At 39.7% G+C, this 19,519-nt stretch overlaps 1 protein-coding gene across 1 annotated transcript in view; it reads left to right on the top strand.

The window, feature by feature from the left end:
• Positions 1–7,290: 7,290 nt before the first annotated feature.
• Positions 7,291–19,519, top strand: part of NRDC (nardilysin convertase) — a 91,483-nt gene continuing 79,254 nt past the window's right edge. The window contains 2 exon segments of the mRNA XM_024739337.1: positions 7,291–7,534; positions 7,537–7,813. Coding sequence (XP_024595105.1) covers positions 7,471–7,534; positions 7,537–7,813 — 341 coding nt within the window. The 5' untranslated portion in view covers positions 7,291–7,470.

Here is a 19,519-nt window from a genome sequence, read left to right as displayed (position 1 = left end):
CAACCACTACGCCACCAGGGAAGCCCTCCTTTGTATGTTTTTTTTTGTTTTTCCCTTGCTGCTTTTAATATTTCTTCTTTGAATTTAATTTGTGTTAGTTTGATTAATATGTGTCTTGGTGTGTTTTATCCTGTATGGGATTCTCTGTGCTTCCTGGACTTAGGTGACTATTTCCTTTCCCATGTTAGGGAAGTTTTCAACTATAATCTCTTCAAATATCTTCTCAGACCCTTTCTTTTACTCCTCTTCTTCTGGGACCCCTATAATTTGAATGTTAGTGCATTTAGTGTTGTCCCAGAAGTCTCTGAGATTGTCTGCAATTCTTTTCATTCTTTTTTCTTTATTCTGCTCCTCAGCAGCTATTTCCACCATTCTGTCTTCTAGCTCACTTATTCGTTCTTCTGCCTCAGTTATTCTGATATTGATTCCTTCTAGTGTATTTTTCATTTCAGTTATTGTGTTGTTCATCTCTGTTTGTTTGTTCTTTAGTTTTTCTAGATCTTTGTTAAACATTTCTTGTATTTTCTCAATCCGTGCCTCCATTCGCTTTCCAAGATTCGGGATCATCTTTACTATCATTACTCTGAACTCTTTTTCAGGTAGACTGCCTATTTCCTTTTCATTTATTTGGTCTTGTAGGTTTCTATCTTGCTCCTTCATCTGTGACATATTTTTTTGCCATCTAATTTTTTTTTTTTTTTTATGAGTGGGATTGTGTTCCCGTCTTACTGGTTGTTTGGCCTGAGGCTTCCAACACTGGAGTTTGTAGGCTATTGGGTACAGCTGGGTCTTGGTGCTGAGATGAGGAACTCTGTGAGACTTCACTCTGATAAATATTCCCTGGGGTCTGAGGTTCTCTGCTAGTCCAGTGGTTTGGACTCAGAGCTCCCACCACAGGAGCTTTGGCCTGACCCTGGGCTCATGAACCAAGATCCTGCAAGCCGCATGGGGTGGCCAAAAAAAAAGAACAATAACAAAGTAAAAAATAAAATTAGACTATGAAACTAACAGATATGTTAGAAAGAATATAAAAATAAAAATATAGATGGGGCTTCCCTGGTGACGCAGTGGTTAAGAATCCGCCTGCCAGTGCAGGGCACATGGGTTTGAGCCCTGGTGTGGGAAGATCCCACATGCCATGGAGTGGCTGGGCCTGTGTGCCACAACTACTGAGCCTGTGCTCTAGAGCCCATGAGCCACAACTACTGAGCCTGTGTGCCACAAGTACCGAAGCCCACGCTCCTAGAGCCTGTGTTCCGCAACAAGAGAAGCCACCGCAATGAGAAGCCCACGTGCTGCAACGAAGAGTGGACCCTGCTCACTGGAACTGGAGAAAGCCCGCGAGCAGCAATGAAGACCCAATGTAGCCATACATACATATATACATACATAAATAAACTAATTAATTAATTAAAATATATGAATCAACAACCGGAAGGTACATCAGTACCACAATAGTAAAAAAGAGGAGGAGGGAAAAAGAAGAAAAAAGGTGGGGGGAAAAGGCCTTGGCTGTGGAGGGCGGGGCCTAAGCAAGGATGAGGTTTGGGCAGTGGGCAGGGCCAATGCTCAGGACCCACAGGGCTGGAAAAGGCCCTGGGGGCTGTGGGGGGTGGGGCTTAGGCTCAAGGAACAGAAGGGGCCCAGGCGTGTCCCCCACCCCTGGTCTCAGAGGGCAGGGGACCTCACCTGGGAGCCCAGAAGGCTTCCTGGGCTCAAGTGGGTGGGGCAAATGCCCTCCTCTCCTCTCTTGCTCCTCTGGTGTGGGAGGGCCTCTCCTGATCTCCCTGGCCTTCCTCCTATGCCCAAAATCTGTATCTTTAGATGAGAGTTGAGGAGCTCTTGGCTGGATTTGTGATAGAATAACTTTCACTTGACATAAAGTATTTTTTAAAGTCACTCAATTTAGTTTGACGTTTGAACACTAAATTCTTTCTAGAAGTATGCTTATAGTCCAATAGAAAACGATTTTTATCATCACACAAATTCTTTGGTATGTTGTGCACACATTTAGTCTCACGACAGAAGACTCCATAAGAACATGCCTACTTCTTGACCTAGATACAAAGCTACCAAATGTGGAGAGCCATCAGTGGGCAGGACACTAATAACTAGAGCTCCAAAAGTATAGTTGCTTAGAGCATGGGCCCAGGACAGAATTGTAAAGTAAATAGTATTTCTCTTGTTACCCACCTCCTCTTTCTGTGCCTTTCCTCTCACATTTAGCAACCTCTTTATCACCTGGGTTCATGGTGATCTCAAGTTGCCCACAGTGTGCTTCAAAAAGCGGGAAATAAAAGCAAATCCATTCACAAAATGGTGCTAGTTTTTTACTCCTTTCAAGGATATTATTGGCATTTAAGAGGAGTTCTAAAGAGGACAATGAATCACTAATGGGGGAATGTTAGACACTAAAGTAAGATAGATAACTTTAGGTTTGAGGCTCACAGCACTCCCAATCTACTCACCCTAGAATCAATATTCCACATTTCTGATTATCCTGAATCTCAACTATAAAGGTGGGTAATGGGGTGAATAAAACAATTTACCTTTGAATGTTTAGGAGTAAGGTGCAGATTTGTCCCTCTGGGAGGCAGACAGCCATTGCATTGACTAAAATAACTTTCTGAAGCAGGCATCAAACATAAAAATGAGATGTGCTTAATTTTCATGATTTCTGACCTCATCAGAAAAAAATAGGGAGAGAAGGGTCACCAGACCTGACAGGACAGTTGGCTGCACCACACAGTTTGTGAGATTTTAGTTCCCCGATCAGGGTTCAGACCAGGGATCGAACCCAGGCCCTCAGCAATGAGAGCGTGGAGTCGTAATCACTGGACCACCAGGGAATTCCCGGGAGAGAAATCCTTAAGGTAAAAATGGGAAGGAGTGGGCTTCCCTGGTGGCGCAGTGGTTGAGAGTCCGCCTGCCGCTGCAGGGGATATGGGTTCATCCCCCGGTCCGGGAAGATCCCACATGCCGTGGAGCGGCTGGGCCCGTGAGCCATGGCCGCTGAGCCTGCACGTCCGGAGCCTGTGCTCTGCAACGGGAGAGGCCACATTAGAAAAAAGCACTTAAACACTCTAGGAGAGCCTGGAGAAATAAGGCTAAAAGTTATAGTCTGTGCTTCTTATCTTTCTTGGGGCTCTTAAGATCTTTTTAACCTTCAAATATCTCAGTTTCCTGTAAAATGGCAATAGCTTAATTTATCTGTTTTCTCTGAGGAATATTCTTCACAATAATTATGAATACTCAAATGGAAGATGGCAATTTTCTAAATTATTTAAAACGGGAAAATAACACTCCTGGTTTGGGAGTCCTGGCTGTGCCACGGGTTACTTGTGAGCTTCACCTCTCTGGATAGGTATTTCTCTTTATAGCTGAAGAGGCCAGATTAAAGTACTCCTGTGATCCCTTGCTAGTTCTCACATTTAACACATCTAATCTGACACTTTTGACATCTGCTATGGGGTCAGAATTGTATTGGGCCAAGCATCAAAGAGAAAATTTTCCTGTGATATTACATTCTTATGGTTTTCCTCTTACCATTCTGGTAGTTCCTTCTCAGTCTCTTTTGGGAGTTCTTCCTCTTCTATAAGCTTCTCAAAGCTTGGTTCCTGAGCCTTTTTCTCTTCACAATGAGCGTAGGTGATTTTATTCAAAAGGCTTATTACCACCTAGAAGCCCATAAATGTCAAATTGACATCTCCAATTTAGGCCTCTCTTCTGAGCTCCAGACCTGACCCTCCTTTTGTATGGTTCACAAATGACTCAAACATAACATATCCAAAACTGAGCTTAGGCTTTTCTCCTCCCAAACCTGCTCCTCTTTCAAAATGTCTTGTTTACTGAGATACTGGCACCATCATCTGTTCACCCAGAAAACTAGACACAAGGGAGTGACACCTCTCCCTTCTTCATTCTTCCACATTGAATCAGTTACTACCCCAAACCAGTCAATTCTACCTCCTGAATATATGACATATCTGTGTACATGTATCTCTATTACTCCTCAAATCCGAGCCATCATTTTCTAGTGTCTATATCACTTTAATACCCGCCTAAGTGCTCTCTCTCTTCTTTCTTTGTCTTGGCCTCCCCCCACCTGATCCCCAAACTATTTTTCACACATCAGCCAGAGTGATCTACTTGGAAAACACCTGTGATAATGTCTTCCTGTTTTATTTGTTCAACCATTATTTACTGAGTACCTTTAATATGCCAGACACTATTCTAGAAGCTAGGAATCCAGCTACACACAAAATAGACAAGGCAATGACTTCTTTTTACTCTTAGGAAGGTTCTGTATAATCTTGACCACTGACTCACTTCTCCTTTGCTCCCAGATTACTATAGTTTAGCCATATTAGACTTGCTTTCTCAGAGCTTTTGAACAAGTCTATTCCTATACATTCCTATACCAATTCTTATACATTTTCCAAATGGATGCCTAACTGTCTCGTTAGAGAAACTCTCTGACCAAACTAGGTCCCTCTTTCAAAAACTATTCACAATGATAAATCTAAAAATTTGCATGCGTGTTTAATATCTCTCCAACTAGTTTGCTTGTAAGCTCCAAGAGAATAGGAAATTTTCTTATCCATTACTCTATTCCCAGTGTCTGGCACATGTTAGGCGCTAAATTTGTTGGTTGAATGAATAAATGAATGCCTAATTACAGAGTGCTGTTATATTCCTTTTTTTATAAATTTATTTATTTTTGGCTGTGTTGGGTCTTCATTGCTGTGCACGGGCTTTCTCTAGTTGCGGTGAGCAGGCGCTACTCTTCCTTGCGGTGTGCGGGCTTCTCATTGTCGTGGCTTCTCTTGTTGCGGAGCACAGGCTCTAGGCATGCAGGCTTCAGTAGTTGTGGCACGTGGGCTCAGTAGTTGTGGCTTGCAGGCTGTAGAGCTCAGGCTCTGTAGTTGTAGCCACAGGCTTAGCTGCTCCGTGGCACGTGGGATCTTCCTGGGCCAGGGCTTGAACCTGTGTCCCTTGTATTGGCAAGCAGATTCTTAACCACTGCGCCACCAGGGAAGCCCTATTTCAATAGTCTGGTGACCTGTAAGATTCAGAGGCCTCTTTATAAAGGGAAAAACTGACGGTCACACTTTAGGATGTGGCCTCTCTTTGTTTCTACTCAGAAAATACCAATTGTTGGCTGAATTCGAAGATTCCTTACGGTAAGTAGATAGGGTAGGGAGTCCTCAGAGGAAAAGAACCAGATATAGTTTTTTTGACACAAGAGAAGCCATTTTGGATTAAGCCATTTTGTGATCTAAGCCTGGCCACAATGCTTGCCCTTGAGCAGGTCTCAGTAATTAATGATCTTAAGGGAACAAAGGAATGCAGGAACAGACGCAAAGGTCAAGAAACAATAGTTCAGTGATAAAAGAGTGCTAGTTCCTCCTCAAGGGACTGAGTATTAATCTGATACATATCTTGGAGTTGTTCTACAGGAACTAACCTCCTACACCCTGTTGGAGAATGTTAACTACATGCTAAGACCTCAGACTGGTAGGAATCTAAGGAATGATCATGTTGACCTTTTCTGACCCTTATGACTTCAATCTACTAAAGGTCGGACTTTGTCAAACTTTGCCCCAATTCACTGTTGAATTTGCCGCTGCTCAAGCCCCTGCATGTGTATGCATACACCACCCAAATCCCTTCATGAATATGCATGTTCCCTTAGCTTAAGACTTCCCCAGTTTTGCTGTTCAGGGAGACACTGCTTTAGGAAAGATCCCCAGTATTTTCCTTACTTGCTGCAGGTAATTAATCCTTCCTTCTCCCAATCTTTGGCTTAGTTGTGTCTTTTGGCTAGATACCCACCAAGAGGTGAACCCAATTTTGGGAATCATTACTTGTAATGTGTTATTGCTTTGGAGAGTTAAAAAAAAAAACCAGAATAGTTATGTCACTTCAGGTATTTATTCAACAACAAACATTACTGTTTTACAATGCGCTGGGAAGCTACGTTAGGGACTGGTAATAAAGAAAATACACTGCTCTGAAGGAGGGCAATCTAGTGGAATTGCTTAGTTTAAAAATTGATAGGTTCTTGAAAACAAACTGGGATATTTGAACGATAATTTTTCAATGAATTTATCTCATCTGCTGCCCTAGTTCAGGTTTCACCTCCTGCCTGAATCGTTGCATTTCTCCTTCCCAGCTCCTTACTCTCCTCTCCTATCCTGCGTTATTCATTGTCATAGCTTACACTTAAAAAAAAAATCTGTTTTTATTGTGTTTTTTCCCCTTTGAATGCAAGCTCCAAGAAGACAAGTTTTTTTGTTTTGTTCATGATTGTATCCCCTGTGTCTGGAGTTGGGGAGGCCTAGAAAAATTTAAAGACTTATAACGATCAACAATAAATCTCCTTTCTTCAAGTGTTTCTCCATTCACTCATTCATATTTACTCCAGTTATGTGCTAGGAACCCTCATCCCATGGTTAATAAGACATACTGTATGTCAGCTGCTTTTTATTTTCAAGTATGTCTGTTTCAATCACATTTTGCCCACCAAAGGCCACTGAAAGCAGAAAAAACTTTGGTAAAAAAGACTTGAGGGTAGCAGCCTGACACGAGGTGGCTGCTCAATAAAAGGTGACTAACTTGAGGCTGTGGACTCCAGTCTGAGGGGGAGCTAAAAAATCTTTTCACGTGCAAGACTGAACACATCTACACCTGTCTCTTAAACTTTCTTAGGCCCTGAGGGCGAACAGCACGAAGGTCTAGCAGGCCACAAGGCGGAGAATCAAAACTGCTGCTTTTAGCGTTCAGCTCAGCTCCACTCAAGCGCAGCTTCCATCCGGCGGCAGAAAAATACTTCCGGCGTTCTGCTTTTTACGTGCTGAGTCACGGCCACAGTCTCCACCCCAGGTTTGAGGGGCAGGATGAGCAAAATATGGGGAAAAAAAAAAGGCTTGGGAATTAATTTTCTCCACTCCCCTATCGGTTTTCTCATCAGGGGAATATTTTCCTCTGAGCCCCGAAGCGGTATTCAACCACTTCCTCAAACCACCTTCCCGCTTCGGTCATAAACTCTGCGCAACCTTTCTAGCGCCCTTTTCCCGTCGTCCTCCGCGCCACTCTCTCCGCCTCTTCTTCCTCGCCCCGCCCACCCCTGGTTTCGAAGAGCTCGCTGGGTGCTCCGAGAATTCGGCCCGCGCTCGTTGGTTCTTTTTATTCCCTGTTCCCATTGGTTGATTACGTGCGCGTGACTGGTGTCTTGCCTTATTATTGGCTAGAATCAATTGCGTCATCGACGGCCAGGAGGGCGTGGGGATGAGGGAAGTTGGCGTGAGGGAGACCGGATTGGGGGAGGGGTTCAGGCCTGTCCCCCCGCCGGCTGCGGCAGCACCACCACCGGCCGCTACCGCCTCTGGAACGCTGAGGAGGAGGAGCAGCTGGAGCAGGAGGTGGGTCTTGGCGAGCGGGATGCCACTTGCTCCGGCTTGGTGGTGAATGCTGAGGAGAGTCACGGTTGCTGCAGTCTGTGCCACCAGGAGGAAGTTGTGGTGTGAGGCCGGCGGGAGCTCGCGGCGCTGTGGAGAATAGAAGCGCGGGGTCGGTGCGAAGACTCGGCGGCTGACAGACCTTTTCCTATTCTGACCATGCCTGGAAGGAACAAGGCGAAGTCCACCTGCAGCTACCCTGACCTGCAGCCCAATGGACAGGATTTGGACGAGAGCGGCCGGGTTGCTCGTCTGGGAGCCGATGAATCTGAGGAGGAGGGACGGAGGGGGCCTGTCAGTAATGTCGGAGACCCCGAGATCGTCAAGTCTCCCAGCGATCCCAAGCAATACCGGTGAGGGAGGAGGCTTGGACCGGGGAGGAGAGCAGGGGGCGGCCTCTCTGTTCCCGCTGTGGTCCCTTCTCGTCTCCTAATCTTCCGAAGGAGCAACCAGGGGCACACTTCCCACCCCAGAAGCTTCCTTGGATGGAAGTGGCAAGGGCAGTTAGGGGCATCTGTGTGGTGTCAGCTCGACGAGGGGCAGATCTTGGGTCCAACCAGGAATCAGGATGTCAGAACGGGAAGGGTTGTTCGAGTAGTTATGACATTCGCTAAAGCAAGAGTGGAGGTTTTCCTGAGGATGGCAGGCTGGATGGTCAGGGAGTCTTGGTATTCTGTTATGAGGAAAGGGTGAAGGGGCTGAGGATTTTAATTTTGGAGAGGATATTAAGGGGCATATCATCACTATCCACAAATACTTGAGGTGCCTGTAGTTGAAAGAGGGGTAAAACTAATGGGTGGAAGTTACTAGAGGATCGTGTGGTTTCAGTAAAAGAATTTAGACATCAGAGTTGGCCTGTGATGAAGTGACTTATTTCCATGGGTTGTTTCTCATTGCTAGAATGGTTGGGTGAACTCTTCCAAGAATGTGTTAGAGAGGACTTGAATCTCAACTGAGTCATAGAAGACTTGTAAGGTTTCTTCTAATCCTGAAATTCTCAACTTTTGGTTTATGCCATAATCCTCTAAACATCTCTGATAACTGGTGGCTCAATCCCCACCTAAATATTATCTTCACAGGTAACTTATTCCATAGAACGTCATGACTGTAATGTATTTTAAGGAGAGAGCATATTGTCTAACTTCATTTTAAAGGCTGAGGAAATTGAGATCCAGAGAGTCTGCTTCTTGTTCAGAATTATACAGCTGAATAATAACAGAGCTGGTTTGAACCCTGTCCATCTGACACCAAATGCCCTGCACAATTTACTGATTTTTATAAAGTTCTTACTGAGTTGAAAGCTGAAGGATTCTAGGTTAAATTTGTTGTATGCCCCTACATTGTTAGAGCAGGAAAGAACCTTAGCCTTAATCTTTTTCACTCCCCACCACCCGCAAAAGACAGGTGACTGAAACTAAGGTCTAGAAGGAAGTGTTTTAGCCCTAAATTGAAGACAGGCCTAAATTCTTCTTTCACTCCACATCTAGAGATTAACAGTACACAACTCTTTGTACTGTTCTTCCCAGGCTGAAGATCTTTATGAATGGGCTAAGTTTTCTCTCTTTCTCATCAAAGATGTGGTTATAGTAGTAATAATGTAAATGAGCAAGTTGAAACCTTGATAAAAGTTATTTAGTTTTTGCTGTCCAGATTAAATAACAGCTTCAGTTTTTTTTCTGCCTATATAAAGTTACATAATAACAGGTAATGTTTATAGAATGTACACTATGTGTCAGATACTGTTCTAACTACCTTTGATGTATTGTTTCATTTAATGACCTCATTTTTGGCATATTCATTTGAAAAATACTTACCAAGTCTTAACTGTGTGCTAAGCGCTGAGAGCTATCTTAAATCTTTTCTGAAACTTGGTTGAATATAATTTAATAAATGATATTTTATTCTGGGTACTGAGCATACAAAGATGATTAAGACAGTCCCTGCCTTCAGGGAGCTTCCAATGTAGTAGAGGGACACAGACACATAAAAAAGGTATAACTAGAGCACTAAAGTTTTATAGAAACTATAATAGAAGTATGTGCTGGGTATAGCAAGGAATAAAGTAAGGAGTGGTATAAACTCTGCCTGGGGAGAAAGTTAGAAAAGACTTGAAAGAGGAGATAATGCTTAAAAAGTATTGTCTGAGTAATTGTTGCATTTCTACATTTTTGTGGTCTTTTGCCAGATCATTGTCCTTAGTGTCTCAGTTTTCTTATTTTAAAGTGAAGGGTGTTGATTAAGAATAGCAGTGTTTTCCAATAACTTCCTCTCCTTTCAAAAGAGCAGGTCCACTTTTATCTGTTTTATATACCAACGTTTTCAATTAGACTCTTAAAGGAAAGATTTTGTTACTTTAAAATAAAGGTGGAAAACCTCGATATTAGATGAATTTTAAAGATTTAACCATCTTAAAGTTAAATTCTCTGAATTTTGTAACCAGAAGTAGACATGAGGCATCTGCAGCCCAGAGAGCTGAATTATCCTTCTAGGACCTGCTCAGATGTTATCTCTGTGAAGCATTTCCAGGCAGAACTGATCCCTCCTTTGACTGTATTTCAGTAGGACTTTATACATGGTCCATTACAGTACACATCCATTGTATTATAATTATTTATCTTTTGAATGTGTGAATAAGTACCAGAGGCGGACCTGATTAAAAGAATATTTTGTTGAAAATAACACCTCAAAATACTTGTTTACCAGTCTGCATTTATTAAAATAGCCTGTGGAATTTTACTTCTCTATATGTAATTTGTTTTAAGTTTTTGGAAATGTTAATCATACCTCCAGGACATCCATTCTGCTTTTTTTAGTGATCTGTAGCTTGGTAAGTGTTGATTTCCTTCTCTTCTGGAAGGATTAGGGACTTTTTTTCCTGTAAAGTAGGCATTGAGGTCAACTTAAGTGGTCCTCTAAGAAGTTGTACGGGAAGGAGTGGGAAACAGAAGGGAAGCCTTTAGCAAGTGAAGCTTTGAAATAGATAGTGTAGAGAATGGGTGAAGTATATTTGAGAAATACTAAGAGAGAAGTTATGAGTTCTTGAGCATGAAAATGATGTAAATAAAGCAGTGTTTTAAGATTAATGTGAAGATAGTAGCTTAGACCCACGAGGTCTGGCAAGACTGTTTTAAGGGGTAATTATATTGGATTGGCCAAAAAGTTCTTTCAGTTTTTAAGTAAAAATAAAAGACATATTTTTCATTTTCACCAAGAACTTTATTGAGCAATGTATTCACCGTTTTGTTCCACTACCTTCTGCCATTTTTCATGCAACTTCATAATTGCATCTTCCCAAAACTTTTTATCTTTTTGAGCAAAGAACTGTTCCAGTTGCGTTTTACAGTCTTCCAGGGAATTGAAATTTTTTCCATTAATAGAATTATGTAAAGACTGAAATAAATGGAAATCCGAATGTGCGGTGTCTGTTGAATCAGAACTTCCCAGCTAAGCTGTAACAGTTTTTGCCTGATCATCAAAGAAACATGTGGTCTTACGTTATCCTGATGGAAGATTATAAGTTTTCTGTTGACTAATTCTGGACGCTTTTTGTGGTGTGCTGCTTTCAGTTGGTCTAATTGGGAGCAGTACTTGTTGGAATTAATTGTTTGGTTTTCCGGAAGGAGCTCATAATAGGGGACTACCTTCCAATTCCACCATATACACAACATCACCTTCTTTGGATGAAGACCGGCCTTTGGTGTGGTTGGTGGTGGTTCATTTCCCTTGCCCCATTCTGTTCCTTTCCACATTATTGTACAGCATCCACTTTTTATCACCTATCACAATTTGTTTTAAAAACGTAATGAAGTAGTGAACTGCATGCGGAAATGTGGTCAAGGGTTTTTTTTTGCTTAACCTATGTGGAAACCAAACATCAAAGCGATTAACATAACCAAGCTGCTGCAAATGATTTTTGCGCTTGATTTGGATATTTTGAGTATGTTGACTGTCTCCCAGGTGGTATAACATTGATTGTTCTCAATGTCTCAATTTGATCGCTATCAACTTGAACTGGTCTACCCGACAGTGGAGCATCGTCCAGGGAGAAATCTCCAGCATGAAACTTCTCAAACCACTTTTGACACGTTTGATCAGTCACAGCACCTTCTCCATACACTGCACAAATCTTTTTTTGCATTTCAGTTGCGTTTTTACCTTTCTTGAAATAATAAAGCATAATATGCCGAAAATGTTGCTTTTTTTCTTCCATCTTCAATATTAAAATGGCTACACAAAAATTCACCAATTTTGATGTTTTTTTAAAATGCACGCTGATGTGACAGCTGTAACAAAACACTAATGAAATTGTTTTGAATGAGGTTAAACACAACTAAGCGCTACTAGAGCCATCTTACTGAAATGAATGTTTTGGCCAACCCAATAATTGTGTATTGAATGGTGTGTGCTGATGTATATGGTACTATTCTTTCTGTAATTGATGTGTTCCTCTCTTCACTTTTCTTTTCTTTCCTCTTATTAAGTTAATTTAACAAATGTTTGCTAGGCTAAAAACCTATGAATCTGGAGTTCAACTCTGTTTTGCTCACTCACAGCATGTCATAGTTCTCAAATAGTATTTGTAGAATGTCTAAATGCATGAGTGCCCATATGCCAGGCATTTTCATGGAACTCTTGGGGATATTCTGCTAGGAACTTTTTAGATCAAATTTGTATCCTGGCCAGTTTTAAAAAATAATTACTTGATTTTTGAGAGAAAACAAGTATGAATAGGCAGGTTACAGAGAAAAAAATATAAATTATATAAATAATAATATGAATGGTGATACTGTAGTATATTTAATTCATATAGAAGCTTGTGGTAGTTGGCACGTAATAAGCATTCAAATGTTAGCTGTTATTGTTTTAATATGTTCACAATTAAATGATATTTGCAGCACTGTAATAGCAAAAAGTTGGCAACAACTTTATTGTCCATTGGTTGGCTAAAGATTATTATTATACCATTCTACAATGAAAATAATATGTAACTATAAGACTAGATAGAGGGGCTTCCCTGGTAGTGCAGTGGTTAAGAATCTGCCTGCCAGTGTAGGGGACACGGGTTCGAACCCTGGTCTGGGAAGATCCCACATGCCGTGGAGCAACTAAGCCTATGTGCCACAACTACTGAGCCTGTGCTCTAGAGCCCGTGAGGCACAACTACTGAGCCCACGTGCCACAACTACTGAAGCCTGCACACCTAGAGCCTGTGCTCGGCAGCAAGAGAAGCCACCTTAATGAGAGGCCTGCACACCGCAATGAAGGGTAGCCCCTGTTCGCTGCTACTAAAAAGAAAGCCTGCGCGCAGCAACAAAGACCCAATGCAGCCAAAAATAAATAAATAAATAAATTTATTAAAAAAAATAAAGTGTTTAAAATAGATAGATGGTTTTATATATTGATATGGAGAGGTGTCCCATTTACTATTGAATGAAAAAAGCCAGTTGCAAACCACAATATATTGTATAATTCCATTTTTATAAAGAAAACCCAGAAAACAACACCTCCCATTATATGTTTACCTAAAATGTAATTTACTGTGTTTAGATATGTAGAGAAATGATTAGAAGTGATATTAAGTAAGCTTGTTTCTCTAGAGAAAAGGAGAGATTTGACTTGAGTTGTTTACTTTTTAGTAATTAAAAAATATTGATCAATAAACAAAAGTATTATTTGGTCCTTGTAGGAAATTTAGATAACAAGAAAAAATTTAAATTCCCTATAATCATTCCACCTGGCATTAACCACTGGTAACGTTTATTCCTTTTTGCTATGCAGTTGTAATTTATAATTTTGAAATGGTATAATACTATCTTTAACAATGTTGTGAACATTTTCTTATTAAGTGTTTTTCAATATATTTTGTCCACTTAGAAGTCCATGGTGTAGATATACCATAATTTAATCATTAGCATTTTATAGGATGTTTAGATTATCAAATTTTTCTTTACCTTAGAAGCCTGTTTATTCTCAACTGAATCCTTTGGGTGTAGACCCTATCATAATGGGTTTGGTAGATATGTAGGGTAACCTCTGGTGATCTGGTCTGTTTCTAGGATATTCTTTACTTGGGAGAACTGGCAGATAAGAAGATGATTTGTTCTGGGACTTTCACTCTGACATAGGTCTTATTTTCATACTGGTTCCTAGAATGAAGTCAGTCATTAAGCCTGTCCAAGTCATAGGAAACTGAGTATATTATAGTCCTTTTCTAGTGTGTGTGTGTGTGTGTGTGTGTGTGTGTGTGTGTGTGTGTGTGTGTGTGTGTATTATTTTTTCTTTTTTTGTGGTGGAGATGGTGGGCTTAGTTACATGGACCAGAATTAAACTGTTTGCAGAAAGGTTGGAAGTAGATTGTAGTTTGGAAAGTTCACTTGGTCCTCTGAAGACAGAGAATTTATATTTCTATTACCACCAACAACAATGGTCTTTGTTCTCCTAATAATAACTGGTATTTGTTGAGTGCTTACTAGGTATTAAGTGCTATTCTATGGAGTTTACATAGATTATCTCATTTAATCTTTACAGTAATCCTATTAGATAGTGCTCTTATTACATGATAGCCTAAATGCTATTCTGTGAAAATACATTACTGAGCAGGTACTGAGCACTAACTGGAGTATAAATGAATTGTGTTCTCTCATTTGGTTCCGTCTAAGCAAAATTCTTAACCACGACAGATAAGGTCTAAGTCCCTCCATTTTTTGATTCTTAACTTTCCAGCTTCACATTCTGTTATGCAGTTTTGTGCTACTTTTCTTGGCACATGCTGTACTCTGGTAAAACGTTACCTTCTCTGTGAACCCTTTACTTCTCTTCTTTCAATCTTCCCCTCCTATATGTGAGCTATTTACACTCTTGTGTGCCCCTGTAGCAAGTTTTTTCAAGCTATTTCATATTTTTGTAAGTACTGGTTTGTCTTTCCCCTCTATTATGCTGAAATTTTTGTAGAGAGGGATTTTGTTTCTTTGAATCTTTGTATGCCTTCTTTTCTGTTATTAATAAATCAACTGTCTATACACCTAACACCCATCTTTCCACTTGTGCAATAGATCCCATCCCCTCTTTATTGATCCCAGCCACTAATTATTTCACCGGTTGTTCCCCGTCCATCCTGCATCATCAATTTCCCCTTTTTACTGGATCATTCCCATGAGCATACTAATATGCTATAATTGTTCCTATCTTCTGGGGAAAAGCATTTCTTTGCTCAGATCCCTTTGGACCTATGCCCTTCCAGCTACTCAAATTTCTCTATTTCCTTGATAGCAAAGCTTGTTAGAAGAGTTGTCTGTATTCAAAATTTGCAGTTCATCTACTCCCATTATTTCTTGAACTCAGAGTGGGCTTTTGCCACTTTGCTTTACCAAAATAGCTATTTTCAAGATCACCAATAACTTTTACAATTGGTCAGTTCTCAAGTTCTTATCTTACTTGACCTTTCAGTATCTTATGACACAGTTGATCGTTCTTTCCTTCTGGAAATGCTTTTTTTCAGTTCCAGGTCAACACTGTTCTTAGTTCTCTTTCTGCCTCATTTGCAAGGTTTCTCCTTATCTCCTTTCTCCTTATCTCTAAATTTTGGAGCGCCTGGGCTCAGTTCTTGGACTTCTCTTACCTGTCTGCTTTTGCTCCCTGTGTTGTGGCTTTAAATAGCACCCTGTATTGAATAACAATTTTACTTAGGTTCCCCACCCCTATGCTCTTTCTTACTGTTTTATTTTTCTTCATAGCACTTATTTACTATTTGATATACTATATATTTACTTGTTCATGAGAGCAAGGACTTTGTTTTGTTCATCCCTATATCTCTAGTGCCTAGAATGGTGCCTTTCTCATAGTCTTGCTTCCATCTCTGACCCCTTCATCCTTTTCTTCTCTGGCCTGATGGATATATAAGGATATGTTTTGCAGTCTTCCTTTTTTAAAATCATTTTATTTCTTGTTTTTATTTCAGATTAAAATTTTTTTTTAAGGAATAAAACCATATAGATACACTTGAAGCTCTTTGGATATTGCCCCCTCCTATTGCATTCCCTATCCTCTTTTTCCAGTCTTAACCATTATCTGAATTTTATATATATATACCATTCCTATGTATATTTTTATATTTTTTATTAAATTTGCATTTATCTATAAACAGTATAATTATTGCTTTCACATGTTTTAAGACATATAAATAGAAATTATATCACATTAGATGTCTCATAACCTTTTTTTTTTTTGGTTTAACATTGCTTTTGAGGTTTGTTCATGCTGATAAGTGTAATACTAGGTATTTGTGTTACATGCTGTTTAATATCTTGTGTGAATATATCATTATTTATTTGTTTTCCTACCACTGGTCATTTAGATTATTCCCAATTTTCTGTTGTATTTTGTTTTCTGATTATGCCACAATTTATCTTTTCTCGATTGTTGTATATTTAGGTTATTTCCAGTGCTTCAGTGAACATTTTTTTTTTTTTTTTTTTTTTTTTTTTGCGGTACGCGGACCTCTCACTGTTGTGGCCTCTCCCGTTGCGGAGCACAGGCTCCGGACGCTCAGGCTCAGCGGCCATGGCTCACGGGCCCAGCCGCTCCACGGCATGTGGGATCTTCCCAGACCAGGGCACGAACTCGTGTCCCCTGCATCGGCAAGCGGACTCTCAACCACTGCGCCACCAGGGAAGCCCTAGTGTACATTTTTATACATGACCCTTTGAGTACACATTTTAGACTTTATTTATATACCTATAAGTGAAATGACTAATTTTTAACCTTACTATAGATGTTGCCAAAGTACTCTTCTAATTAGTTGTACTATTTACATTTGTTCCAGAGTTCCTGCTTCTATATATTATTACCAATTCCTGATATTGTTAGATTTTAAAAAAAATTATTGAGAACTTGATCTGTGGGAAATATTTTTCTCTTAAAAATTTTTTTATTTGCAATTTCCCTTATTACTAATAAAATCAAACATTATTTCATGTTTCCTGGCCATTTGGATTCTCCTTTTATGAACCGCCCATTTTTCTGTTGGGTTTTTTTATTCCCCCTCTTTTAAATTGACTTGTAAGAATTCTTTACATATTTTAAATAATCCATTTTTGATTATATGAGTTGCAAATATATTCACTAAGTCTATATAGCTTTTCATTACCCTTTGTTTATAAAGTCTTAAAATTTAATCAGATTTATTCATCTTTTTATTTATGGTTTGTGCTTTTTCATCTTATTTCCTTCTAGAAGTTTTATTGTTTTGCTTTTTACACTTGCGTAAGGATCTAATTTTATTATTGTTCTTTAAAAATATGGGCAGCCAGTTGTCCAAGCACACTTTTTGAAAAGTCTATATCCCAGAGGTCACCAAATTTTTTCTGTAAAGGGCTAGATAATAAATATTTTAGACTTTGTCAGTCAAGAGGCAAAATTAAGGCTATTATGTAGGTACCTATATAACAAGAAAGAAAACAAATTTCTGCAAATTAAAAAAAAAAATTTTTTTTTTTCTTGGCCATGCTGTGCAGCTTGCGAGATCTTAGTTCCCTGACCAGGGATTGAACTCAGGCCACCACAGTGAAAGTGTTGAGCCCTAACCACTGGACCACCAGGGAATTCCCTCTGCAAATTTTTTTTTTTTTTTTTTTTTTTTCGGTACGCGGGCCTCTCACTGCCGTGGCCTCTCCCGTCGCGGAGCACAGGCTCTGGTCGCGCAGGCTCAGCGGCCTTGGCTCACGGGCCGCTCCGCGGCATGTGGGATCTTCCCGGACAGGGGCACGAACCCGTGTCCCCTGCATTGGCAGGCGGACTCTCAACCACTGCGCCACCAGGGAAGCCCTCTGCAAATTTTTAATAAAATTTTTATTAAGTTCAAAATACAATAGTAGTACTTTATTTAGTAATACAGGTCTACTAGTGAGAAGAGGTGGAATTCTTTTTGGGAGGGATAGCATTTTGCTTTTGGGGGGGTTCAAAGTTAATGTTCCCTGTCTTTAAAGTTGATTGCAAATGTGTCATCTGTTAATACTGATTTGTAATGAGAGTTTACATATTTCATCTTTGAAAATGTGTTTTCACACAGACAGGTACTACCAAATACTGATATTAGTCTACGAGCATTTGATTTTATTTGAGCATATTCATTGCTTGGAAGTCATTTATAGAATTCTATTAGTTTCTTCTCTGATATTTTTGCCGTTTAGTTTCTTCTCTGATATTTTTGCCATTACATTGTAGATTAATCATTTCTGATTGAAAATTAGGTGGAAGCTCCTCAATTGCACAGTTAAAAGGACTTTGAAATAAGGAAATTTCCTTTGTGATTGCACCACCTTCTGAAAAACACTGCTGGAACCGTAGTTTGCTTGGAAAACATATCTGTGGCAAATTTGTATGGGAATGGAGATAGGGCTTCTTGTTTTAACTTTTAACAGCACAGGAAAAGTATAAAGTCGCTTGCCATTGCTTGTAATTCAGATAACATTAGTTGTTTTTGAAACATAAGTTTTGCGTATAGGCACTGTTTGGTAATTTTGGGTTGAAATCATTAAGAAACATGAAGTCCACAGCAAAAGCTAACTTCCAGAGCCATCTGGTATTTGACAGTGGCTGAAGGCTGTTCTTCAAAAAAGTTTAAGTTTTTACTCTGAGCTCAAAACATCGCAATAAAAGGTTCCTATTGCTAAGCCATCAAACTGCTTACTCTAGAGTAAAGGAAATTAAAAATATTCAGTTTCTGGGAATTTCCTGGCAGTCTAGTGGTTAGGACTTGTGCTTTCACTGCCACGGTTCTGGGTTCGATCCCTGGTTGGGAACTAAGATTCTGAAAGCTGTGCGGAGCAGCCAAAAAAATATTCAGCTATTTCTTTTTTTAAAAAAAATAAATTTATTTATTTATTTTTGGCTGCGTTGGGTCTTCTTTGCTGCGTGTGGACTTTCTCTGGTTGTGGCGAGTGGGGGTCACTCTTTGTTGACGTGCACAGGCTTCTCATTGCGGTGGCTTCTCTTGTCACAGAGCACGGGCTCTCGGTGCGTGGGCTCAGTAGTTGCGGCACACCGGCTCTAGAACACAGGCTCAGTAGTTGTGGCACATGGGCTTAACTGCCCCATGGCATGTGGGATCTTCCTGGACCAGGGCTCAGAACCCGTGTCCCCTGCATTGGCAGCCAGATTCTTAACCACTGCGCCACCATGGAAGTCCCTCAGTTTCTATTTCTGACAAAAATTAACAGAACTAATGATTATAAAGTCTACAAGAGCAAATGACTGCTAAAGATAGGAATTTATTTATTTAAAAAATTTTTTTAAGATGGGAATTTATTAACAAAATCCACATTGAAAGTGTGACATTTGAATTCAACTTTCCCCTTTCCTTATTTGGACATGATAGATATGTGCTATTGTTTCAAAGAAAAAGTTACAGTACATGTGACACTTGAAATGCTGTTCAGTTATAAATGCGTTGCTGCAGTTTTTAGGTTGTCGAGCAGCAGTGAAAATGCTGCGTGTGCTCTCACAACTACTCCATTCTGCCATTGTGACTCAAAAGCAGCCATAGACAATAAGTAAATGAATGAGTGTGGCTGTGTTCCAATAAAACTTTGTTTATGGACACTGAAATTTGAATTTCAGATAATTTCATGTATCATGAAATATTAATCTTTTGTTGGAATTTTTCCAACCACTTAAAAAAGTAAAAACCATTCTTAGTTTGAAAGCTGTAAGCCATAGTTTGGTAATTCCTGGTATATCTTTTTTCCTATATTGCCAACTCTGTCATATGTTAAGTTTTCATATATGAATGAATCTTTTTTCAGGGATCTTTATTATGTTTTATTTTGTAAATTTCTTTTTCATTATGTCATGGCCTAAAAATTCATATTTTATTTGCAGAGAGGGTTTGTCAAATAATTTTCGTGTCTGTGGACTAAAAAGTTTGATTTCTTGCTGTTTCCATTTATTTTACTTGATATAAATCTTTAATCTGGTTGATTTTGTTGCTAAAAGTAGTAACTTATTAATTTTTCATTAATAGGTCTTTACTGAAGATGAAATTTAGATGTAACATCCCACTT

This window comes from Neophocaena asiaeorientalis, unplaced genomic scaffold (genome assembly GCF_003031525.2).
Source record: "Neophocaena asiaeorientalis asiaeorientalis breed wild unplaced genomic scaffold, Neophocaena_asiaeorientalis_V1.1 scaffold138, whole genome shotgun sequence".
In the NCBI taxonomy this organism is placed as follows: Eukaryota; Metazoa; Chordata; class Mammalia; order Artiodactyla; family Phocoenidae; genus Neophocaena; species Neophocaena asiaeorientalis.
This window is presented reverse-complemented; position numbering and strand designations above follow the sequence as displayed.